The sequence below is a fragment of the Melanerpes formicivorus genome, unplaced genomic scaffold (genome assembly GCF_026170545.1).
Source record: "Melanerpes formicivorus ecotype bairdi unplaced genomic scaffold, bMelFor1.0.p_v2 SCAF_48, whole genome shotgun sequence".
Lineage (NCBI taxonomy): Eukaryota > Metazoa > Chordata > Aves > Piciformes > Picidae > Melanerpes > Melanerpes formicivorus.
Window position 1 is genome coordinate 3,722,662 of NW_027142400.1, and position 26,589 is coordinate 3,749,250.

Consider the following 26,589-nt stretch of genomic DNA (forward strand, 5'->3'; position numbering starts at 1 on the left):
TTTGAGTCCAAGACCTCAATTTCTTCTCAGTGTGTATCATACAGGTCTGCTGTGGTGAAACTGCTATATGGCTTTTATGCTTGAATAAATTTAGAGACTCAATATATATTATCAGAGAACATGTATGTCTGTCTTTCAATTTCTAATTATAATTTCTCATGGTTTCAGGTATTTTCATGGACTGTGGGAAATATATGTCTTACTAATTTCTTTAACATTTCACAGGTGTGAATTTTCCCCCTTTTCATAATTTCAGCAGGAGTTTGTGGACTTGTCCTATGAAGCAAACCTTTAATTAAGCCATTTGCTTCATTTTCTTTGCTAAGCATGCAAAATGCTGCACACTCTCACAGATGCTTGCAAAGTTTATCAATATTCAGGAATACCAAGCAGAGAAAAGTTTTTATTTAAAAAAAAGAGAAAAATTAGAACTTTGTGTCTGCTTGGGACTGGCATTTCATATTATCAACAATTATTAAGCTCCAGTGCATAAATGAAAATCCCTGTACCAATTCAGACTGGATACTGAAAGAATTTTGCTCACTACTGATAAATGTTTTGTGGCAAATGTCATACCTTTCTCCTGAATGTGCCCAAAACATCACAGTCCAAGTCATTTAGCTGAATCCTACTTAAAAGGCAATGATCCGGTGCAGTATGATTCTTGTAACTGAATCATTTTTGTGGTCTCTCTGGGTGTTATTAAATTTAATGTCAGAATAGTAGGAAAGACGTCTGAAAGCCGTTTAATATTGTCACTGGAAAGAAGTTAGATTATGCTCAATTTCTGACATTAATGTGCTACTTAAGATAATTTATCGTATTGTGGTATTAAAAAAGACATCCTTTTTACAGTAGCTGCTGTGTAGCATTCTAATTTGCTATTTTTCTTTAGCATGGTAGGAAGTCTTTTTTATGCAAAATGTTTTTTTTTTTTTTCCCAGGGTTCTATTCAGTTCATTCTTTATAGTACTACATTACTTATAACAGCAACTTTAAGTGCTTGTCTCTTTCAAGGATCCTGTCAATTTTTTATGTTAGAATGACAGAATCCTCCTATGTGAGACAATTGAAGAGCATTTAAAGAGAACCTGAATTGTCAGACATGTTTCTTGGGCAGGTATATGCATACTGGTCTCCATTTATGTGTTTTAGACATTTACTTTCATTTATGCTAAGGTACTGCTAATTTGATTTACTGATCACGCAGGCTTTTCTTAAGTGTGCAGTATGGCCTATTCACTGGTTCTTATGATGGTTTGATGACAGATAACAAATAGGTACTTAATTTTGTTATATTTATTGCTGCATTGTTTCCTAATGACTAAAGTGTTATTTATGATATAAATCATGCATCTTACTAAGTACTCTTTTATCAGCATATGTGATCCTGTATCGTTCCAAATGCATATATTCCTGCCAAAAAGCCTTGAACTGCTTAAACAAAAATATGTAAAAAAAATAGGTAGAAATACATAAATACTTCGTTTTCACCTTTAAAAATGAAAAAGTTTTCTTCATGTCTTCTGGGACCAGCGAATCAATTGTTCTCTAATACAGTACAATGCAGAAATGAATTTTTCTTTTTTTTTTTCTAATCAGGTTCTCCCAGGGGAGCTAGGTAGTCTGTGCTAGCATAGCAATTTTGCATATAAATTTGCCATCTATTGGCAGTGGCAGTATATGAAAGACTTGAAAGAACTACCCACAGTAAACCAGTTTAGCAAGGGTTATACATCTGTCAGTTACAATTAAATCCACAAAAAATATTGGCTCTGAACTAGGGCTTTTGTAATTTTGTTTACACCATAGCTGAAGAATAAGTTATTTCATTGGAAAATGGTCTTTAGTCAAATGTGAATTCCTTGTAATTTCTTGCTGAGAAATCTTAATTCAGAATGGTAGATGTCTAAACATAGCTATTTAATTAACCTGCTGTTATGCACCATTTTGTGAGCATTGAACAAAATTAACTTCCCGGCTGCACCATGCCTGTCAAAGATCGTATTTCCAGGGAACATTTAGTGTCCATTCAAATTTGATATAATGACATTTATTGCTAAAGACCAAATTGCTTTTTCATTTAGGGATTATGATACTGCTGTATTACAGAATAGGGTCAGCATTTTTAGAATGGATTCCAGTATAGCACCAGCACTTTCCCAAAATACAAAGGCCAGACTTCTTGTCAAAAAGGCTTGAGCACATCTATTTTAAAAATTTTGCAGGCTTTTTAATTAACTCCTGCTATTTTTTACTTCTCATTATGTTTCATTTGAATCTTGACAACTATACAAGCATCAAATTCTAACAAAGCATCACTATGAACACATGAACATTGCACATACATTGATTTCACAGGAGGCACCATATGTTACAGTTATGCCTCTACTAACATATTTGGCTGGGTCAAGGTCTTAATTTCCTCAGCATTCAAAATGCCATGGAGTCTAGTTATTTTAGTGAATTAGTGGAAACTTCTCTGTCTACATGTCTGCCCCAAATTAAACCTCTTAAAGTATTTGGCATCCTGCACCCCACTGACAGATGAATGATCAGCTTTCTGAGATGTATACAGTATTTTTTGCATTCGTTGTCCAAACTGTGTAGTGGGGGTCCACCATAGTTTTAGGAACAGAAAATGATAGTCTTGGGAACAGAATTCAAATAATCTGGTTCTTTAAGTGTGAGATGGTCCTTCCTCTTCCCATGGTCTCAAGGCTAATAGCTCTTCCATCTCTTTTGATTACAGCATAATAACCAATGTCAACCTGACTGTCTCAATCTCATGGCTTTTCTGTCTAAGATTGTGTAGTATTGTGTCATTCTCTCCTATCACTGGCTCTTTTCTCTACAAACCCAAATTTGGATGTGATTTCTTCTGGGACAGCGCATGCCTGTGTGTTCATTGATGTTTGACTTTTCTGGTGCCCTATTCAATTCAGCATTTCCAGAATGTATGGGCTGTAATAGACAAAACTGCTAGCTTGCCTCTAGCCATTAGTCTCACATTCATGTCTTGCTGTCAAAGAGCTGCTTTGAAATTTGGGGTTCATTACTTTTTAGTCTATCTCTTTTTCCAAAACTGCTTTCCATAACTGACATATGTCTGATGTTCTGCACTATCTTGACCAGTCCTGAAGCCAGCAACCAATTTTGGCTGCTATGACTCCTATGTTCTGTCCTTCTCAACTTCAGCTACTTCAGCATGCAGGAGGAGGTCTGGAAATCATGAGTCCACACAAAGGGAGGGCATGGGGACAGCACTACTAGGGAAGGTTACAGCATGGAAACAGCAACTGCTATGTGATAGTAGGGCAGAAAGTCTCTCCTTGTGACCCTTAGAGGTGATCCTTGGGTAGAGGTAGACATTAGCAATGGAAGAAGGCAGCTGTAAGAGGAGGAAGTGCCGATACCACCCAGGATGTATATTCCTCAGTTTCTGAGGAATTGTTGAATATGCATTTAGATTTGAATTTCATAAAGGCCAAAGATGTCCAGGTCTAAAGTTTTGTCTCAAGACTCCAAAATATGTATTTGAGTGTACTATATGGATTTGTGGTTCTCTAGCGGTCTCATCAGATGTTACTAAATCTGTGTGGTGTTTAGCCTCAGAGTACCTCACATAGCCATTTTCCTTTACATAGGGTACTCTTTTTTTTCACCTCTCATTTTTTTGTGTCAGAAATCCACCCTTTGCCAATTCATCTACCATAAAATTCCTGACATATGCATAAAATTGTGGTATGATTTTGGGGTTTATGCTTCATCATCCATCCACTGGGTTTGCTCTTACACAGCTGCGGCAAATAAATTCTTGCTTGTGGATACTTGTAACTTTTCTTGTTAATTGATATCTAATGTAGGCTGACAAACAGATAAACTTCAAACAAAAATTTTAATAAAAATCCCTCAATTGCTCTGCATCTCTCTCCCAGCCTTTCCAGTGAATGTTAAAATTACACCCACTGCTGTGCCATGCATTTCTATGGCTTTTCCAAATTAGGTACTCATTTATTTTTAAAAATTATTTATCTTTTAATGGCATACTCAGGAATATCTGCCATCTTCTCTTCCCATACACTTTTGATTTTAATAGGGTTTCCTTCAGCAATTCCGCTGGCCTTCTGGTTCTTGCAGAAATGTGAATTTGGAAAGTTCAGCCGTAGTAGAGTGTTAACCCCCGGTGTACACAGCCCACCAGATTAGCGTCAGTTAATTAATGAGATACTTCAGTGGTTTGCATGATTTAGACTGTCTTCAGGCACTGAGAAAAATGTGGAAGTATTGTGATGTTTGCATTTTTTATTTTTGTTTGCAGAAATTGCACTCAAATGCAAACCTAGCCTACTTTCCTATCAACATCCTCATTAAATGGAGCCTCTATTCAATATTCAGTGTCTGTCTGTCTGTGTATGAATTCTTATATCCTTCATAATGATAAACTTCCACGTGTAATTTTTTTCTTACACTGCATCTTTCTGTGGCATTGAAGTAGAAATACACAAAAGGGGGAAAAAAAAAAGAAAAAGAAAAAAAAGGACATAATAAAATTCTCCAGTTCTAAAAGCAAGGATCACCTCCATCACAGGATGGATGTGCCATCTTAAATTTCCATGAGGAGTCTAACAGTGGTCAGGGCAGAGATGCCTTGAGCCTCAGATGGCTTTTTTGTTTTTTTTTGGTATTCTTTCTCTTTCTTCTCTGTTTATGCCCTACACCTTGCCATTACTTTTAACTCTCTTTCCCCCTCCCCCTTGACCTGTTGTTATTTTCAGACCTAGCTTATTCTGCCATTTCTTCATTCATTCTTCTCTAAGTTTCTTTGCTTTGTACAACTGTTAGCAGTAGCTGGTACCACTGCAGTTGAAAGTGACCACCTGAAAGCTGGCCATGCTGTTGAGCAACTGCCCACACAGGGTGTGATTCTGAGTGGGCCTGAAATTAATTTTATTGCACTTAATTCTAGCAATTCATATTCATAAACAAATAAAAGCATTAGAATGCAGTGCAGGTATTGCTGCTTTGCCCCTAGTTGTGTGTCAAAGTTACTTTAAGATTTACAGGTTCCCATGTGTTTTTTTAATCCTCTCTTCTCTGCAAGCCCTTGTATCTATATGATTTCCTGCACAGCACGTTGCTGTCTCTACAGGTGAGAATGACTTTTGTATGACAACTAGACAAAGAGACCCAGGAGAAGATGCAGGAACCATGCTGGCTCTATTGTACAGTGCTTTTTCTGCACTACTTATCCCAGAAGAATGCTGGGATGAACTTCAGAGCTGAAAACATAAACCTGTCACTCCTGTAACACAGGAAGGCAAGAAGTAAAAGAAGAATAAACAGTTTAACACCAAACCTTTCTTTTACATACTTAGGAGTGTATGCATGCACCTGGGATCTGCCTGCACATAGTTTTTGCTGTTGCTGAGGGATATGTTTGAATAATCTTTGTTCGTACTTTTGTGGGCCTTTCTGCTTCATTTATAAGTGAAGTCAGAGTCTGGCTCAGCATATGCCTACAGGTTTTGGAGGGCATCACTTATATATAGATGTACTGGGCAGAGGAACTAAATTTGAAATCAGTGTTTTTCTACTCTGCAAATCAGCTTTTATACACAAAACACTAAAAGAGGAATTCCCTTAAGCTGCTTTTCTCTTTGCCCTCCCATCTGCCTTAAAAGCTCACTTCCACTGTAAAAATGAAGCTGACCCTAGAGGCCTGTTAAGTTTGGGATGTGATCCATTATGGGGAGCTACTTTAGTATTTGTCTGCTTCAGAGAGGTGGTCTCAAAAAGCTGATGTGACACACAAGGATTTTCTATGGGTGAAGCCATCTTTGTGTTAGAGAGAGCAACACCCTGATGGAGGTAACTTGCTGTTTAGGTCAGGAGTAAACCAATTTTCCTCTTATCCAAGCTCTGGCTGCTATAATCTAATAATAGGTGGAAGAGAGAAGAGAAAGGACTATTTAGGGAAGTGCTTTGGAAACAGCATGTATTTTAAAATTCATTTTAATCAAGTGACTCTGAAGTGGGCCTTTGTACTTACATATTTATTTAGGTTTTGTATTTATTTTTTTTTTCTCCTGAAGGGAGGTTATTTTTCTGAGCACCTTGGTAGCATGTCAAGGTTGAACTAGCAGGCTGATACACAAAGCTGACTTCATGAAGCTTTTATGGGGAAACAGCCTTGAGTGTGTCACCTCTGATGCACTTTCCTTTTGAAACAGCTGTTTCATTTATTCTAAGGTTTGCTTATTTTCTAGGACTGTTTTTAATATTCATATCACTATGAAAAGGGAAAGAAAGGAAAGTGTTGAAATCAGGGGACTGCTTGAGTCAATAGGTGGAAGAATTTGCTGATACATTTGTTGGAGCCTCTGCTGTGTTTACTGGAGAAGTCAGTTGTTTCTTAACCTCTTTGTTTGCAAAACAATGCTGGAGAAAAGCTTTTATAGCCACTGCATGGAAAATATTTTCTATGAGGATGCTTAAGTAATTATGCAGAGATGCCTGTGTGCAGCTTAGCCCTTGTAGTAAGAAGGAGCTGGAAAAATAAAACAGTTGAGGACCTAAATGAAATCTTCAAATTGGCCATCTCCTCAGGTGATAAAGGCAGACACAGTTCAGCACAGTGCTTACTGATGAACTGACTCATGTGCTGTGGATCATTCTGGTTTGAGTATTATATACATTATGTTGTGCCCACTGGGTGCAGGTGTGCATGCCATCACCTTTCCATCTTGTCTGATATGGAGGGCAGTCCTAGTCACCCTGTTCTGGTCTCTGTTTGTTGCCTGCATTTCCCATGTTTGCTGACTGCAAAACACTCTTTCCTTCCTTTGTTTGTTTGTTGTTGTTTCAAGTGTAATAAGTGTACAGCATTTTAATGATGCAATTTTCTGGGAATATAGTAAGTAGCAGTCAAATTGCTCTGGCAGACTTATTGTTATATTTAGCAATAAAAAGTTACTGAAAAGGAGGATCTTACTATCAGAGATATGTAATTTCCAGCCCAGTTTTCCCATGCAGCTTCCAGCTCAGGGCTAGAATCATTGAATCATTTAATTTGATGATCTTAAAAGTCTCTTTCAACTGTTAACCCGACACTGCTAGGTCACTATTAAACCATATGTACCTGTCTTTTAAATACCTTTTTAAATACTGCCACTTTCTTAGGCAGCCAGTTACAACCCTTTCTGTGAAGAATTTTTTCCAAATCCCCAATCTAAACCTCCCCTGGTGCAACTTGAGACTATTTCCTCTTGTCCTATTGCTTGTTTCTTAGGAAAAGAGACCAACACTTATGTAACTGCTGCCACCTTTCAGGTAGTTACAGAGACTGATGAGGTTTCCCCTCAGCCCCCTTTCCTCCAAGCTGAAGAATCCCAGCTCCTTCAGCCACTCCTCAGGAGACTCATTCTCTAGACCCTAAAGAAGGGCTTTGTGCCCTTGTTTGGACAATCTCCAGAACCTCAATGTCTTTCTTGTTGTGAGGGATCCAAAACAAACATAGAATTTGAAGTGCAGTCTCACCAGTGCTGAGTGCTGACCTTTCAACAAGCAACTGTGTGCTCTGTGAAAGGTGTTTAAAAAATGCTGGCTCTGTCCTGGGAGAATTTCATAAGGATAAATGGTTGTAAGTGGGTGTGAGGCAGTATTCCACTGTTTTTCAATGTAATACTATGGTTTCCAGGAAACTTAGAAGCAGCAGGTGTGCAGCCTTTGCTAAACTTTTGTGAGACCCAGTCACTTGACTCCCAGAAGCTGCTATGGAAATCATGGCCAATGCCTGAGCTCTCTAAAAATGCTGTCTAAAATTGCCATGTGTAGGAAATCAGCATTTGCAGTGCTGCAATAGAAAAGTACTTTGTGAGTGGTTTCTTTACAAGATTTTTGACCTTTTAATATTTGTTTTGGGTTTTTTCCCTCCCTTTTTATCCCATTAAATCTGCAATTAACCACCAAAGGGCCTAGCCATGACAACATAAATGCATCTTACTGGGAAGCCTCTAAGGGAAGCAGATTTTATTAGAAGAATGTAAACAAGGAATTGGAAGTTTCTAGATTTAGTTCAGTTTGAATGTACTAGCTTTCTGAGCCTTGCATTATCCAGACTGATTTTCAAAGTGGATTGGGTTGTGCTTTTGGTTACACTGAATTCTGTAAAGGTAGGAGACTAGAGTTTCCTTTTTATTTAGCCATGGTATTGCACCTACAGTTGGATTGTACCTGTAGATCAGACATTTATTAATTGAAATGGTAAAGGTGTAATAGAGTCAACCAAATAGACAAAGTGCACTTTCCAAACCAAGTTCACTGAAGATACCAGGGTGGAATATGAGCTGGAAAATCTGGCTCTGGTTTTGTCCCACAGTTGTCCTGACACACCTGAATATTACAAATGAATGTGTCATGGGAAGGGGAGTGGGTTTAGGAAGAATGCTTTGCATGATGTTTATCTGTAGCTGGGAACTCTAATTGTTGTTTTCTTCTAAATTCTTGCAGGTGAAAGTGATGGTAAGAATTTGTCCTTCTCAAGGAGCACATGAAACATCAGAATCCATGTCCTTTCTGAAGGTTGACCCACGAAAAAAACAAATAACATTTTATGATCCAGCAGCAAGTGGGCCTTCCAATGCAGGTCACCGAAGAGGTGTTGTTGCTGTCCCAAAGATGTTTGCCTTTGATGCAGTTTTCCCCCAGGATGCTTCGCAGGTATTGGAGTCACTCACATAAACCTGAATCTTCTTATGGCCACTGAATTTGATTGCCTGAAGAGTTCTTTCTGGTTCTGGGGAATTTTATTTGAATGAGTTGCCTTAATGCGTGAAAAGACATTGTAACTAATCGACAAGTGGGTAGATTCTTACATTTTCCCTTTATTCAAGATATAATATTAAGGAATAATGGCTGGGGAGATGGATTTGCTGACTAAATTATCTTCCTGTGTTTTCTCTTGTTAGAGAAAGACACATAGCCAATTTGAAATTCACTTTTCCATCCAGTTAGGTTTTAACCCACTGCTTCAATAGAAAATAAACATGCTTAACATTAAACTAAATGTTCATTTTAGGAGAATAGATACAGCTAACTCCATGGGATTGCCATGCTGAAATAGGGAGCTTTTATATTTTCCTCTCCTTTTCCTATTTGTTTAGCGTGTGTTTTTGACTGATTACTTTGTCTTCATGGTTGCGTTGCTGATGGTGCATATTTTAATTTTGGCCTGCAAAACATTCTATTTCTATAGTAGCAGCCTCAGACCTGAAATCTGAAACCCAGACAGGATGGCTGGTATTTGCATGGGTTGTGGGCTGCAATATATATGATGAGATTGTACTCATGGGTGCCTGACATTTCCACTGGGAACAATCTTTGGATCAGAAAAAAAAAACCAACAAAAAAGTCCTAGAATAGCTTTGAAAAGAAGAACAAAATTCAGGGGTGTATGAAGAATGACTTTAAGTTGGAACTGCTGATGAAAATTAGGGTGAAAAAAACACCACCAAACATCCAAAATTAAAATGGTATATTAATGTTGAGAAAACAAGACAATATTTGGTTCAGAATCTGACCCTCTGACTTTCTTCTAGGATTTTTTTTTTTTGGTCGTAGGCTAGAGACATGAAAATATCTATTAGGCCCAATTTCTAGACAAACACTAAAGATGGAGAACAACTTTCTACAGACATGCTTAAACCAATGCTAACCACTTCAGAAAGCTGGATTTAGATCCTGCATAACCTGACAGTGTCTTTGTGCAGAAATAAGCAACAGTGATCTCAACATTAGACCAGAACTGGAAGTTGCTTTTTCTTACTTGTGTTGCCAGACCTGCTGCAAAGTGATCATAGGGTGCTTTTCTGATGTTTTTGGCACCCATCTTTCAGGTTCCTGACCCCTGGTTTGGACTAAGCACTTCAAGGTCCTTGTGGTTGGCCTACTGGGTTGTCTGTTTGTGGTATTTCTGGGTGATGCTGGGCAGTGCAGCCACTTCTGTGCTGGCATCATGCACCTGCAAACAGAGCCTTATCATTTCACTGTAGTTACATATTTACCCCAACCTTCTCCTCTGCCCCTAGTTGCTGTACTTAATAGATCATCTTTTTGTATATTTGAAACCTTCACTGATGTGGATAAACTGGATTTAGCACACTCAAATATTTTAGCAAGTTGTCTTTACTGATAACAGCATTTCCTCTAGAAAAGGAAAATGTGATACTGTGATACAAAGTCTTATTCATGGATCTTAATGCATTTTCTCCAGTCTTTCTAATTCCTGTGAGCATTCTTGAGTAGCTTAATTTCAGTGGAGTTGTTACTATTGCTGAATAGATTTGGCTAAGCTATTATATCAGCAGGAAGCCTGGTTGGATAGCATTCAGTTTGCTACATTAGTCATAGAATCAATATTCCTAGAAAATTGGTTTAATAGAACTGGAAACTATTTTAGGCTGGAGTACCATATTTTATTATTTTTTTTAAGACAGTATAGTTAAAAAATAATAGGACAGGTGCCATAAAAATGGGGAGAATATTGCGCCTCAAAAGTATTGAGTCATTCATTTCATTACAGAAGAATAGTAAAAACCATAGTAGTATATGCTCTTACTTACTTGTCTGCAATCTTTCTTTCAGGCTGAGGTATGCTCTGGAACAGTAGCAGAAATAATCCAGTCTGTTGTGAATGGTGCAGATGGCTGCATATTTTGCTTTGGTCACGTCAAGCTTGGTGAGCTCCCAAATTCGTTACAGTTAATTACTATGTCAGTGTGGTAATTACATGCTGTCAGCTCCTGGAACAATAAACCTGGAGTATATGAATAGATTAGAATTTCTTTTTAATTAGCTTTGCAAACTTATCACGGTTTATTTCTACACTGGGATTGTAAGTTTTAATTTGAAAAGGTAGAATGTAACATCAGATTAGTTTATTCAAGAGGAAGTTTGTATAGGTGCATTATGATGAAAATCTGAAGATCAGAGATTTTTTAACATTAATCTGCTGTGGGTCTGAGTTACAAAAATTACAAACCTAATTGAATAAAAAACAATGGATTAATAATTAAATAGTCTTAATTTCTGCCTTTAGTCCTTCCTGTTATCTGTGTAGTGCTTGGCATTGCATGTAGTTTACAGTGATGATATGAAGAGACGCTGTCTTGTAAGAGAAAAGTGAATTAAGTTCATGTTCTTTTCCTTCTAGGAAAATCTTTTACCATGATTGGGAAAGATAACTCCACACAAAGCCTTGGTATCATCCCCTGTGCAATTTCTTGGCTCTTCAAATTAATCAATGAACGTAAAGAAAAAACTGGGACTCGTTTCTCTATTAGAGTATCTGCTGTGGAGATCAGTGGCAAAGATGAAAACCTTAAGGATTTATTAGCTGAAGTAGCCACTGGCAGCCTTCAGGATGGCCAGTCTCCCGGGGTTTATCTGAGGGAAGATCCAATATGTGGAACCCAGGTATAATGGATATCGCAACATAGATTTTTCTGAGACTCTCCTCTGCTTTTATCTGACAACAGTTCTGAAAACTTTTAAGACAGTAAGAAAAAAAAATTGCTTTTAATTTATAAGCCTTTTTCCCATGGTGTGCATATTGTTTCTCCTAGTGCCCTAGAGATTTAGCTAGTTCAGCAAAAAATAATAAAACAAAATGCCCCTGTGCTAATTAGTCAATTTCTTGTTTTTATTCAAGCTTCAAAACCAAAGTGAGCTAAGGGCCCCGACAGCAGAGAAAGCTGCCTTTTTCCTTGATGCTGCAATTGCTGCCAGAAGTACCAGCAAACCTGAATGTGAGGAAGAAGATAGGAGAAATTCACATATGCTCTTTACTCTTCACATATACCAGTATCGCATGGAGAAGAGTGGCAAAGGAGGAAGTATGAATCTTCTTACCATATTGTTTGTTTTTAAATGATGTGGATTTGGGTTAGTTTAAACAATAATTTGTAATAAACTTCGAAAGAAAAAGTGATGTGAACCCTCAAGCCAATCAGGTCACCTTGAATTTTGGCAGCTGTAGCTAATATCTGGTTTCTTTACTATTAATATTTAGTTTGGTCATTATTTCATGCTGTCATCATTATTTTCCGAATTTGAATATATTTTGAATACCAAAGTTGGCTTGAGTCCATGCAAGAATATGATGTACAAACGTTTTCCCCCCCTTTTTGCTTTAGTGTCTGGAGGACGCAGCCGTTTGCATCTTATTGATCTAGGGAGCTGTGAAAAAGTGCTGAGCAAGAACCGAGATGGAGGAGGGTCTCTCTGTCTGTCACTCTCTGCCCTGGGCAATGTAATTCTGGCCTTAATTAATGGTGCTAAGCATGTGCCATATAAGTAAGTGAATTGTTGTCTGTATTGTCTTAAATTTGTGGCTGATGTTAAATTAGCAATGGATTGTGTCAACAATTTACTGTTTACTTAAGATGAAGTTGAAAGAAGTTCTATTAGAGAGGGCTCTGTCTTCTTTTAAGGTCACTTCTATATCATAGGTACTTATATCTATTCATATACCTGTCTATATGCATATACACAACTTTTTAAAATGTCACCTAGGAACATGAAGTTCTTCATTACATAGCTGAAAACTATATGCACATTGCTATATACTTAAGTTGAGTGAAAAAAGTTGAGGAAATGGCCACAATGTTCTATCTCCTTTGTGTGTCCTGGATTTGGAATTTAAACTGGTCCCAGCCAGCTGGTCATTAATGAACAATTCCATCAAAATGTTATAGGATTTTCTCTCCTTTTTCCAAATGAAAAAATTACATTGAAGTTTTAAAGACTGAGAGAGTTTGTAAAGTATGTACAGCAAAGACTGTATACCTTTTCAAATGCTACATATTTTTGACAGGGAAAAAAAAAAGGACACCTCCATGTTGCACATTTGTTTAGCAGAAGTGAACATTAAGGTGTGTTCCTCTGTGAAGTGTACTTGACATTAATGTTATGTGAAGCACACCTGTGGGGAGCCCACCTTAAAGACAACAGCCACATTCTAAACACTCTTACCAGAACTTGGCCTTCAGTCCTTAAATTTAATTACTTCTTGTCTTCATGCATTATAACTTTGTGCTCTTGTTATCAATCATGTCATTTCACATATTTATCTACTGCTGCATCTCAAACAGGTGTACTTTCTTTCTATATTAGGCAGAGAGGTAAATTCCTCAGGCTAGTTGCTATGTTTGTGGATGGAGTGGAGGATGTGGGTTAGAACAGAGAAGGGCAGATCCTCAACTTTGTCACTTGCCATGGCTTAGTGAGCGACCATGATGGTAGTCTCCACGTGTTGGTCCAACTCAAGGGTGTAATAGGAAGCAGTGTCCAGGGTGCCCTGGGAATAGGTATCTCGGAGACCAGTGGAGGACAAAATGTCACCTGTCTTATGACCTTTGCTGTCCATGGTGGATGATCTGCATCACCAAGAAAGCTTTCAGAGAGAAATTCTGCTTCCCTTTTCCTACCGCAGAACAGACAACAGCAGACAGACTGGAAAATAGATTAGTTGGGGTGGCTCTGGTAACTGTACTGCAAATACACAGGCAGATAGATAATGAAAGTATTGGTATTTTTGTATATGTACATTTAGATACATTTTAAGCATGCTCAAATAATAGGAGCATATTTCTTATCTGCATGTACCATACATGCATATATCCTATGAGAGTGAAAGCACAGCTTGTGATGCAAAAGTATGCAAAAAAAGAGATAGTAATTTCTTTAAATTATCTTAGTATTCTCATTTGTTGCACAGGGACAATAAGTTGACAATGTTGTTGAGGGAATCGCTTGGGAACATCAACTGCAGAACTACTATGATTGCACATATTTCTGACTCCCCAGCCAATTATGCAGAAACTCTCACCACCATTCAGCTTGCATCACGAATCCACCGAATGAGAAAGAAGAAATCCAAGGTTGGTTCATAAAGAAGCAGAAATTAATTAATTTGAAAATGAGTTTTCGTAGCCTCTCAGTGGGGGAACATGGGATTTCTCAGCACTAAGAAGTAATACAAAATGCATAAAGGCTCAGGAGAGGAACTGACAAATGACTTGGCAATGAGCCATCATCCCACCCCCAATCCTTAATCCTGAAATTCCCTTATTTTTGTTACAAACACGTATTCTTTCTTTTCTTATATGTGGAACTGTCTCAAAAGCTCCTATTTCTAGTAATTAAAAACCAATAAGGAAGGAACAGAAGGTTGTTGAAGAAAGACAATGTGTAGTATTTAAGGGAAACTATTTGAAAATATAGGATTGTCATATTACTTCTAATACAGTTTTCTTCAGTTAACACAGCCTGCTCTCACAAGCCCCGCTCCCGAAACACAGATGGGAGGGGAAGTAAAACACAAAAACATCCCCAAACTCTGGGTTGAGGCTTTGCTGGAAATAAGATAGTACTATGCACAATTCATGTAGCCCATTTGCAGAAAAACACAGCAAAATGCAGAAGCAGTAGCAGAAGCCAGCAACCTCCCCTACCCCCTGACCCACAGCCCACCCAGCAGAAAAGACTGACACCCTAAACACAGTAGCCAAAACAGCAACTGGAACAGAAAGCCTCTCATGTTACTTTGCTCCAGCTACCACTTTAATTTTGCAGCTGGCATAATGGCAGCATGATAGTGAATATCATCATCAGATTCAACCCAACCCATGACAACAGTAAAATCTATGTAGCATGACCTTGTTATTTTAAATCACACTCTAACATTTTTCCACTAGGCATAGTTGTGATAGTATGCACAAAGCACGGAGTATATATCAAACCCCACCATTTAATCAACTACAGGTACATATAAATATACTTATGTATCAATTAATACTAATAACTTCTCCCTTATTGTTCATTTGCAGTATGCCTCCAGTTCATCTGGAGGAGAGAGTTCATGTGAAGAAGGACATGTCCGAAGACCACCCCATTTGCGACCATTCCACCCAAGAACTGTTGCCCTTGACCCTGACCTTCCTGTCCTGAGTATATCTAGTGATCCTGATTATTCCTCCAGCAGTGAACAGTCTTGTGATACTGTCATCTATGTTGGTCCCAATGGTGCAGCTTTATCTGACAGAGAACTGACAGATAATGAAGGTCCTCCAGAGTTTGTTCCCATAATCCCATCCCTAAACAAGAAGAGAAGTAAAGACAATTCTGCTACTGGTAGGAGTTCTGACAAGGACCATTTTAAATGCAACACTTTTGCTGAACTGCAAGAAAGGTTGGAGTGCATTGATGGAAGTGAGGAACCCATCAAATTTGCTTGTGGTGAAATGTCTGTTGTGTCTAATTGCAGCCCAGTCCCTGGAGGTACAGAAAATGCACAGTCTAAGCTGATAAAGGAGAAGATATCTCCTCCTTCTGGAGGAATTAAGAAACCAGTTCCACAAGAAACTATATCCCCCAAAAAAGGTCATAACCTTCTTTTCCAGGCTGTTGCACCAAGGGGCAACAATAGCAATTGTCATGAGAAGAGCACGTCTCAGTTAAAAACAGAGCTTTCCAAGCCACAGAGCAGAACTGACAACAAAATAATAGACTCGATACTGGAGGGAGAGAGAAAGACAATCACTGATTCTCTGCAGTCCTCAAGGTGTAGCCCTTCAAGGAATCTGGAGCAGAGTAAGGCCACAGCTGAATGTGTCATTAATGAAAAGTCCTTGTATGGAAAGAGACCTTTACCAAGCCCAGCACCTCCACCTCCACAGCAGAAGGAGCACGTATTGAGTTTGAAAGCTGAGAATTTGGAGCTGGATAACAGCAATGCAGTTTGGACTCCACCTGTGGGAATGAGCAAGCAGATGGGAAACAAATCTGAGCAAAACTCTGTAGGAAGTATGTTCCTGGTTGGTAGCAACACCCAGAATCAGTCAGGTGCAATAGAGGTCCACAGTTTCAGGTCAGCATTCAGAGCAAAATGTTTTGATCGGGATATACTAACCACCACTGTGACTTTGCAGCAGCCTGTTGAGCTGAATGGAGAGGATGAACTCGTTTTCACTGTAGTGGAAGAACTATCCATTAGTGGGATTATGGATAATGGAAGACCTTCCAGTATCATTAGCTTTAACAGCGACTGCTCCCTTCAGGCCCTTGCATCGGGTTCAAGGCCAGTCAGTATTATCAGCAGCATAAATGATGAGTTTGATGCGTATACCTCACAGGAGACTTCTTCTGGTGTAAATATTGATATTGTTGTGCCCTTTGCTAAGGATCCCTTTACCAGCAGCAGACGTTCCTCCATCAGTTCATGGCTTAGCGAAGTCAGCATCTGTACAATTGAAAGTGATGGAGCCCAGTCTAGTGACAGTTTTGTTGCACAGTCATCTTACAGCTGTAACAAATCTGAGGAACACTTCACCTTGGATTCGTCCCATTTATCAGTCCCCCTGAAAAGTGCTATGAATGACAGTGGATTTTGCTTCTCTGAACTGGAGAGTGAGAGCTTGAATTCCAGCAAGTTGTCCTCAGGCATCAACAAAAGCCCTCAAACCCCTGAAACTACCAAAGCATCTCAGATAAAAAGTGCTTTTTGTGTCACTGATCAGCCCGTAAAAATAAAATTTAGTAATTCTCATGATATGCCTGTGATAGAAACCATACATTCTAGTCTTCCTAGAAGAACAAAAACTACCTCGTCTTCAATCCACAATAATACTCTCCTCAACTATAAAGAACTGCAGAATCCGCATGGTATATTTGAAGATCCCTGGTTGCTGCGTGCTGATTATCAGTCTGAAGCAAAACCTGCAGACTCACTGATGTCTGCAAAATCTCACACATTTGGTACTGAGAAGCAGCCAGGAAAACTTGCCCAGTGTTTTGGTGCAGCGTCCAAGCCAACGAAGTCACAGACTATGCTTGCCTGTTCTCAGAGAGTTGTGGATGGTTGTGAAATGGCCTGCAAATCCTCCAGTGGAACTGCAAAGAAGTCAGAAGTTGCAATGAAGATGCCACAGCTGAAGAGGGGAGCCACTACACTGGGAGTGATGCCAGTGTCACATGCTAACAGTACTTTGCCAGAGGCTGTGACCCGGGGAAATTCAGATGCTCCCTTGGCCACTGGCAGCTTGAAATCATCATTAGGAAAGAAGAGCACACCACAGAAGTCAACTGTGTTGCCCAGGCCAAGTGGGCCAACACCGCCAACACCTCCTGTACGCAAATCAAGCCTGGAGCAGAAACCTGTTGGTCTGGGTAATGGTGGGGGGAAAGCCTCTGGCCTGGACTTTGCTAGAACTGCCACACCAAAGGCTGAAGATGAAGCAGATTTACAGTTGAAAGCTGGGTCTTACTTTGGTGAAAGTGCCAACAGCAAAATTAATCTGAGGGGTGACCACTCTTTGCCTAAGATGACATCCAGTTTAAAGACGAAGGCGTCAAAGAATGAAGCCATGCACCGCTATGGGAGCCACATGTCCCTGGAGAGGTGTGATAGCCTGACATCGGTTGGATCCAAAGCAAGCGTGACAAGGGAGAGTGGGACCATCAACAACCGTGCAGGGCGCTCCGTCCCCAGGCTGGGTGTCCCCACTGTTGCCTCTGGTGTGGGTTTACCACCAGCCTTCAACACTTCTGTGCCCGGTAAAAACAACCAGGCGAAACCCACAGCTAGCCAGAAGCTTCAAACAAATGGGAATAAAACTCGAGGCCTCTCCACCAGTGGGTCAAAGTCTCTTAGTTCCTCTATGAAGTCTCTGGCACAGCCTGCAGGGAAGGGCTCTGGCATGGCCCCCAATGGGAAGGTGGCCCCTCGCTCCGTGCAGCCTGTTAGTGGCAAACCTGGCCGAGGAACCATCATGGGAACCAAACAGGCCATGAGAGCAGCCAACAGCCGTGTGAATGAGCTGGTGTCAGGTGGCTCTGGCAAGGTGGGACACTTCCGAGGTTCCACTGACTCTGACAGTGGCAATGACAGTGGCATTAACCTCAGTGATGAGAAATCGCAGATCCCAGTACTGCCATCTCCATACAGCAAGATAACAGCTCCCCGGCGGCCTCAGCGGTACAGCAGTGGACACGGCAGTGACAACAGCAGTGTCCTGAGTGGAGAGCTGCCACCAGCCATGGGGAGGACAGCTCTGTTTTACCACAGTGGGGGCAGCAGTGGCTATGAGAGCATGATTCGAGACAGTGAGGCCACAGGCAGTGCCTCCTCAGCACATGATTCCATGAGTGAAAGCGGAATGTCGTCACCGGGCCGGATGAGGAGCCTCAAGTCCCCAAAAAAACGATCAACAGGTAATAAATGAAAGGGAAGCTGACTGTGTGTCCAATTGGCACTCCAATGTATCCCCAGGGATGAAGGCTTTGTGTAGTGTGTCTGACAGAAAGGGAACAGAGATCTGGGGAAACACCATGTAGGGAGGTGGACTGTCTGCAGGCATTTGTGTGTGCATATGTATTGCAGCGACAGCACATACTTGTCATTTATTTCACTTCAAAGCTGCAGGTGTGACACAGGTGCTGCAGCAGAAAGGGCAGTAGAGGCGCCAGGTGCCCTGGGGCACTAGCAGCCTCCCTGCAAGGGAGGAGGCAGAAAATGGTCACCAGCAGATGAGGAGATATTCCTTCCACCCTCAGCAGGGTTGGCAGCAAGCACAGCACCAGGGCAGCCCAAAAATAGGAATTTTATGGGTGGGTTGGAAAAGGTGAGGGTGCTGGCTAGGCTTGATGTGTTTTTGTGAAGATCAGGTGCGTGTCAGTGAAGACCGGTGAGAGAAAAGCAGTGAGGAGCTTGTGTACTGTGTCAGGACAGACATTTCTTACCATGCCATGCAAAGGTGGGCTTACAAGAGCCAGGTCTCTGTTCTTGCCCTCCAGAACCTTTCCTAATGGCTTTTGCAGTTGGTGTTCATTAAGTGCTTCCAGTTGTAGCCAGCTTCAAAATCAAGCTCATATTACAGCTATTACAGTATTCATTTTTACTAATCTAAGTTAAAGTCCTACTATAGTATCAAAGAATCGCAGACAATCAGTGCCATGCAGCTAATGACAAGCAGCCTTGTTCAGCAACCTAAGCACAGACCATTGGAAATATAGTAGGAACTAATACTAGCAGTGCACTGAATCTGAGCTTTTGATTGGAAAGTGGTAATCATTGCAGTCCCTGTAGACACCCATTAGACTCAATTCTGGTAGCAAAACCAAATGAGTTAAACTGAAGTAGATCTCATGGTGCTTTCTGGTCAGAGCAACTGAGTTGCTTCAGCAAATGATCAATCATTTTGGGAACTCAGGACAAGATTTACTGGACTTCTTTTTCCATAGCATAACAACCTTTTAAACCTTTCCTACAAATCAATATTTACAGCTGTCTAAGTTGCACACATATTGAGAAGGCATTAGCTGCTGATGGATTTGTATTTGCTTTTGCCCTAGGAAATGCTTGTAAGGTTTTTAAAAATGACAAACTATTTCTTTTTCTAATTGAAATTTCACTATATCAGTAAATTATGTATTCCCTCTTTTGGAGTGTTGTAGACTTTGAAACATTAAATAATATGTTTTATACATGAAATGAGGTTTCCTAGGAAGTTCATGAACTATTTCTTTAAAGAGAATAGAATAGAATAGAATAGACCAGACCAGGTTGGAAGAGACCTTCGAGATCATTGCGTCCAACCCATCAACCAATCCAACCCACCTAAACAACTAAACCATGGCACCAAGCATCCCATCAAGTCTCCTCCTGAACACCTCCAATGATGGTGACTCCACCACCTCCCTGGGCAGCCCATTCCAACGGGCAATCACTCTCTCTGTGTAGATGTTTGGTGCAGGCCCATTATTGGCCTAAAATACATTGTAATCCTTGCAAAGTGTTAGAGATTCTTGGAATGGCTTATGTTGCTCCAAACAGTGTAGTAAATATGCAAACTCTGAATTTTAGGACAGGTCCAACTCCCATATATGTGACTGAAAAGCAAAACCTGCACTGGTATAGTAGGATATGAAATTTGTCTGCTTAGTTACAGGATCAGAGTTACAGTGGATGATTTCAGCAGGCAAGACTATAGGGATAATTCCGACTAAATGAATTGGGGTTTTGAGAGTGATGAACATAAGTCGTAGAGGTAGAATCAACTCTTCCCTTTCTAAAACATTTCCATTTTGATTATTCTTGTTACACAGAAATTAGCAAGGATGCCATTCAGAATTACAGATATTTTTCTTAAGAACATGGAAAGCAGGTAGCTTTTCAGGTGTTAGTGCAGATTTGTTGCTTTGAGGTTACCTGCTAGGATTTTGTCTCCTTCTTATGTTGAAGTTTGTGGCAGGGCTTACCTGACAGCCTTAACCTGCACTTTACTGTAGAGGTCTCAGCTCGGAAGGTATTTTGTCAGCAGTGACCTCTAAGCAGTACTTTCTTGTCTGTTTGATGTTCTCCCTTTTGCAAGAACACCAGAAGAAGTAAGACTCCTTACCTCTGAGTTGATTTCTGTAAGAGGAGACACTAAATTTATTGTCACACATCACCCAAAAGATGCTTATACTTACTGCTACCATGTGACCTTTCAGCTTGTTTCTTGTAGCCTTCAACTTTCCTGTATACCTAGGATTGGACTGCAGTCTTTTTAACATTGCCTGACCAGTTCTATGCATGTACTTATCCTTGACACCCATAGTGTAAAGGTCAGCCTTTTAGAGAATGAAGAGAGACTTACAATTGCAAAAAATGCTGAACACCAAAGTGCCAGCTCTTGTGTGCATGAGAACCAGCATTTTTGAAGGATGTTAAGTCAATCTCTGCTTCATGAAACGTGAGCCCTGGTAGATGCATTGAGGTAGCAATATGCTGTTAGTAAATCTGGGAGCCCTCTGGCTGAGGAATTTGTGAGTTTTGTCATGCTTTGAGCTGCTGGGTGCTGTTGCAAATGGGTGATGATGTGCCTCGACGTTGGAGATGGTTCAACTTGCAGCTTGGTTGGTTGCTGCCTTCTGAATGCCTCCCAATCCCACAAAGTCATTGAAAACTGATAGTATTTAGCACCTTAAAACATTGATAATATCTCTGGAGGGAGCTGTGGAGCAAGCAAAGAGGTAATACAATGATCCTAGGTAGCCTTGCGTGGCGTGAAGTGGAGGAGCAGGAGATTTCTAGATTTGCCTGCCATTATCTGTATTGGTTTTAAGTTACTCACAATCTCGGTGCCATGGTTTAGTAGTCAGGTCTTGGGTGACAGGTTGGACTTGATGATCTTTGGGATCTTTTCCAACTTTATTGATTCTATGATTCTATTCTATGATTGCAAGGTAATGAATACCATTGTAGCCCACCAAAGAAAAATTAATCTGGACAAAATATTTGTTGCAAGAAGAGAATAAAGAAATGATGCTCGGACATCTGCTTTTAGGAGAGGAGCTGCTGTTACTGCCATCCATGAACCAAGTGAAACATAGTTTGCCAAGGCAGTAATTCAATTAACAGCCTGAATTTATTTTACTAAAAGAAAAAGATCAAGAGAAGCATTTCTTCCTAACTATCCTGAGACCCTAGATCTCTCTTTAATTCACTGTAGTACATTCTGCAGTTTTTTGGTCTTTTTCAAGTCTGAGGAATGCTTGTCTTCTGTATTTTAGGTCTCCAGCGCCGCAGACTGATTCCTGCTCCCCTGCCAGATGCTGCCTCCTTAGGAAGAAAACCCAGTGTCACTGGCCAATGGGTTGATCTACCACCTTTACCAGGCACTTTAAAAGAGCCATTTGAAATTAAAGTTTATGAGATTGATGATGTGGAACGATTACAGCGACACAGACAGGAGGAAACTGAGGTCAGCACATATTTTACAACAACTGTAGACAACTTAAATTACAGTATACACGGAGAGTCCTTGCTTGAATGCTAGAATGGTGTTCAGGAAATTGATTGCAATTAAAGCACTATAATTATTAATTTTACAATTCATATGTTGGGGTACCCTTAACAGAAAATGAAAATGATTACTGTCTAAAATTAATTGTGTCTAACATGACTGATGGTATAAGTGGAAGTTACCAATGAATACGTTATGAGAAGACTTTATAATCTCAGCCTGGATCATGAAACCTTACAGTCTCCCTCAACGATGGGGTCATTAACTCTTTATGTAAATGACAGGATTCTATTAAATCAGGGATATACTGAGTTTAATTTACTTGTAATTGGAAAACACTTCAGCTAAATCTATTTTGGAGACTACGATTCAATGTTCTTCTGATGCATTTTTCCCATTTCTTTCATAATAGCCTTTCCAGGATGTTGAGAAGGTAGGAATGCTTTTAAGAAAATAAGTATTCATGTGTTTTAGGATTAAATACAACTTTTAGCATTATTATTAGGCTGTGTTTATCTTCTGCACTGCTGGAAAAACAATTCTTCTTCAAAACCCAGTAATTTCACATTGTATTATGAGATGTTTGCTAATGCAGAGAAGTGCAACAAATGCTCAAGTGATGTAGCGTGCTGTTTCTCGAGATTAGAATCCATTAATGTAAACTTCAAAGAGAAAAAAAAAAAGAAAAAAAAATCAAATACCCTGCCTGAACACACCAACTCCACAGACAGGCAAAACAACCCACCTGCTAACTCTCTCAAGTAATAAGCTGGGAGCAATTTGTGTCAAACTGTTGGAAGTCATCTTATAACAGGAAAATTCATAAAAGGGCTTTTCTGTGTCTTAAAAGGGTCTAATGTATTTCCATACCAAGCTGAAGATACTAGAAAGGCGCCAGCAGCGTATCAGAGAAGTAAAAGCAAAGCATGAAGTTTTGAAGGAAGAGCTGGAAGAAACAAAGTGCAGGTTGATGATGGATCCAAATAAATGGAAAGAGGACTGTAAGTATTTCACAAAACCAGGAGTATTATCCTCCTGTAACAAACTTTCAGCATGCGAGCAGTCCCACTGGAAAGTTAAGTGCTTGCTAAGGCATTTTGCTGAACTGAGCCATAAGATATGCTGTAGCTCCGTTTGTATTTCTCTGATAATTTATTCAGTGCGGAGTGCTACTCCCCCTCCAAACCAACCAGAAAAGAATATCACAACAATGTAAATACTCACTGTGATCCTTATTAATGTTAAATATTTGTATAACCTTTAATTATCCTTCTATCATAGAGTCACAGAATCATATAACGGGTTTGGTTTGGAAGGTACTTTAAAGATAATCTAGTTTCAATCTACCTTGTCATGGGCAGGGACACCTCCTACTAGACCAGGTTGCTCAAGGCCCCATCTAACTGACCTGAAAGCTTTCAGGATTGGTGCTTCCACAACTTCTCTGGGCAACCTGTTTCAATGCCTCACCACTCTCATGGTGAAAATTTTCATCCTGATGTCTAATCTAAATCTAGCTTCTTTGAGTTTGAAGCCAGTACCTCACATCCTGTCACTGCATGCCTTTGTAAAGGGAATAGCTGTTTCCATATCCCTGTTACAGCTGGGAAACTGAGGTATTAGATTTGTTCACAGACTGAGTGCTTATTAAATGGAGCATCAAGGCAGAGTTTGCTATCTGATGGGAAAAAAAAGTGAAAAAAAAAATCTTGGTTCAAGAGAAATAAAATTGTACTCTATATTGCTTGCACCCATTGTGATAGGAAAAATGTTTTGCTATGAGATGTTTCTCTTACAAATTTTTTGTCTGACAGTTGAAGTTGATCCTGATCTCGATAAGGAGTCACAGGAGTACCTGGAGGCACTGGAACAAGTGACAGAGGAACTGGAGCAGTGTGTTAATCTGTGCAAGTCACATATCATGATAGTGACGTGTTTTGATATTGGAATAACGGATGCACAAGATGGAGTAAGGGAATTGGAGGTCTGAAGAAAGGTTTTTCAAGGGACTGAAGGAAGTGAAGCTGGTCCGTCTGATATGAAGAAGTAAAGAGTTAAAGTAGCTGGGAAGTGAAGGAGGAAAGGTGAAGACTAAAAAGCAACAATGAATGTTGTAAGAGAAAGAAACAGCTGAGGGATGGAATGTTCATAAATCATTTGGTGCCTCAATGTGACCTGAACTGTACAAAGATAAAAGTAGGATCAAGTGTTGCTTCTACCAGAGGGAAGCAAAGAAATTTAGTGCAAACCAAGATGTTAATTAACAAACAAACAAACATGCAATGGAAGTGCCTTTAAAGTTGATTTGATTTTTTTTTTTTTTTAATTTGGTGCTAGAATTAAAGCCAGCAAACCTAAGCAGACCACAAAATGTATTCCTACGAAATATTTTATACTGTATAGTGTATTTATGACTATATGTAAAAAATGAACAACATTGTAGCAAAAGCAATAAGTAAATTATGTTTTCATACCTGAACTTGCCTTCTTGTTTCATAGAAAAGCTGTTTTATGTAGCAGAATTAAAATTGTATTATAATTGTTTTCTTTGTTAGGGTTCAAGATATTTTTATGAACATTTATCTATTGAAAAGGTGTATTATGGCATTTTGAGGTGATTGTTTTACCTTCAGGTTTTGTATTATTACTTTTTCAGATCAAAAGAAATGTTTGTTTTCCATTTTATATATACATATATAGATATATATTAACTGCTTACCTACTTCCTTGGTTACTAACCTCAGTTATCACAGACCTGGTCTTTTTGGAGTTGTAAACTTAACACGAGGAAGTCTACAAAGGGCACTGTGGTTTGGTTTGGTTTTCTTTTTTCCTCTCTGATTGCAGGAATTGAGAATTGTTTATTACCAAAACCATAAAACAAGCAAAAAAAAAAAAAAAAACAGGAGCAAAAACTTTTTGTAAATGTTAAGTTAGGTCCATATTTTTATATAGTTTTGACTATAAATATAGCATTTGCATTTTGAACTTTTAAGACAAATAGTATATCTTTTTACAGTTTTTCTAAGGAAGGCAAACCCTCAGGATCAAGTTTATACATGCTGCATGAGATTTGTGCTTTTTTGAAGGAGGCCACTTAAGTGTGGAAACTATTGATAAATTGTTGCCAAACAAATACTTTTGAAAAGGTTTAATAGTGTATGTAATACCACATTTCATAACGAATCATATTTTCTAATCATCTTCCTTTTTATGGTTTTTTCAAATCCTTTGTACAAATATGTATTATAACAGCTTGCTTCTGTTTTTATCTGTGAATAAAAGAAACATCTATTGTTATGATTGTTTCTTGTTACATGTGTGATTTTAACATTCAGAAGAGAGGATGGCCTGTGGTACATTCTATTAAATGTGATGTTACATTATATTATCACCTTGCCCAAGAGAGAGAACTGGAACCAAACTTTTGACATTAGTCATCATAAGCCAATTGGGAAAGAGAGGCAACATACCAAAGGGTAACATAAATAGCATTGATAATAATTAAATCCTCTTGGCACTTTGTAGTTTACAGAAAAAGACCTGTGGCTCACATGCATGTTCTCCAATTAAAAATGGGTTTAAAAGCACAAGAAAACTTTAGGAACTGAAACCACACTCTGCACCCCATAGGTCCATCATAACAAATGACTAAATGCATTTTTCTTTGATACTGCTGCATTTGCTCTCTGGTTACACAGTAGCTGTGTTAGGTCCTCATCTCCCACTGATTCTGAATGGAGTAACTCCAGGCAGATTTAGTGTAAAGCTGGTGCTTATAATGACGCTATCTCCAGCTGTTTGGCCAAGTGGTCTGTAATATGTGAAATTTTCCTCTCTTTTTCTCTCTTTACATAACGCTAACAGCATGGCATCCAAACACTAAATTCTCTTTGCCTTCCCAAGAGGCATATGAGAGGGTGTTAAATACTTTCCTTCTCATTCAGCAGCTAGAGAAGGGGAAGAATGAGAGCAAGAGTTTCATGGTTTACTATGTGACTTTGCATGTGGTACAAAGGATGCCCTGATCTTACCTACCTCTCTGTGATTTATCCCTGGAAAAGGGCGCACCATATTTCATACTGAAATTTGGCACTGGGTTAGGTTGTATGGAGGGGAATATAGAATCTAGAATTTCTAGAGGATCCCCTTGCTGATATCCTTGCCAGATAAATTTATTAAGTTGTAAATTCCTGCTGTATTTACTTTATGTATGTATGTGTTTCAGTTCTTCTAAAGATGGAATCAAACTATGTAGTGATTAAATATGTTGTGGGATTTTTTTTTTCAGAGCAAGGATCAGATAAATGTACATATAAAAAAAGGCAGCAGCAGCATCCTGAGGGACAAGTATTTCTTAGCAAAGCGGGAAACTTCCAAACAAGACACCCAAAGGAGCATATATTTATGGGAGCTCTGCATTGTGGTGCTAGGATTTGTTGTGGTAACACTGTACCGCCCTCAGGAGATGCAGGTCTTAATGGTGATGCAGTCAGATGAGTTGACCTGTGGTATCCTCTGAGCCCTGGTCACAGTAGGGCTGATCTCACAGTAATCATCCATCCCAGTTTTTATAAACCTGATAATTTGTTTAAATATTCTACTATACAGTGTTTGCCTGTACTGTTTAATGCTTAATTTCTAACTATGGTTGTATTTGGCACAAAGTGGGAAAAGAGCCATTTCAGGGCTGCTTAGTTCCACATCAATATGACAATAGCATGCGTATTAAATGCATTTAGCC

The 26,589-nt window shown here is 39.3% G+C and overlaps 1 protein-coding gene across 3 annotated transcripts in view; it reads left to right on the forward strand.

Moving 5' to 3' along the window:
- Positions 1-25,135, forward strand: part of KIF26A (kinesin family member 26A) — a 128,429-nt gene extending 103,294 nt beyond the window's left edge. For all 3 annotated transcript variants that reach the window (XM_068160216.1, XM_068160215.1, XM_068160218.1), the window contains 10 exons: positions 8,512-8,721; positions 10,645-10,738; positions 11,213-11,475; positions 11,711-11,894; positions 12,195-12,354; positions 13,778-13,940; positions 14,889-18,270; positions 21,613-21,803; positions 22,696-22,846; positions 23,660-25,135. In XM_068160216.1, the coding sequence (XP_068016317.1) occupies positions 8,512-8,721; positions 10,645-10,738; positions 11,213-11,475; positions 11,711-11,894; positions 12,195-12,354; positions 13,778-13,940; positions 14,889-18,270; positions 21,613-21,803; positions 22,696-22,846; positions 23,660-23,835 (4,974 nt within the window). In that variant the 3' untranslated portion in view covers positions 23,836-25,135. The remainder of the gene's footprint in view (positions 1-8,511; positions 8,722-10,644; positions 10,739-11,212; positions 11,476-11,710; positions 11,895-12,194; positions 12,355-13,777; positions 13,941-14,888; positions 18,271-21,612; positions 21,804-22,695; positions 22,847-23,659) is intronic.
- The last annotated feature ends 1,454 nt before the right edge of the window (positions 25,136-26,589 follow it).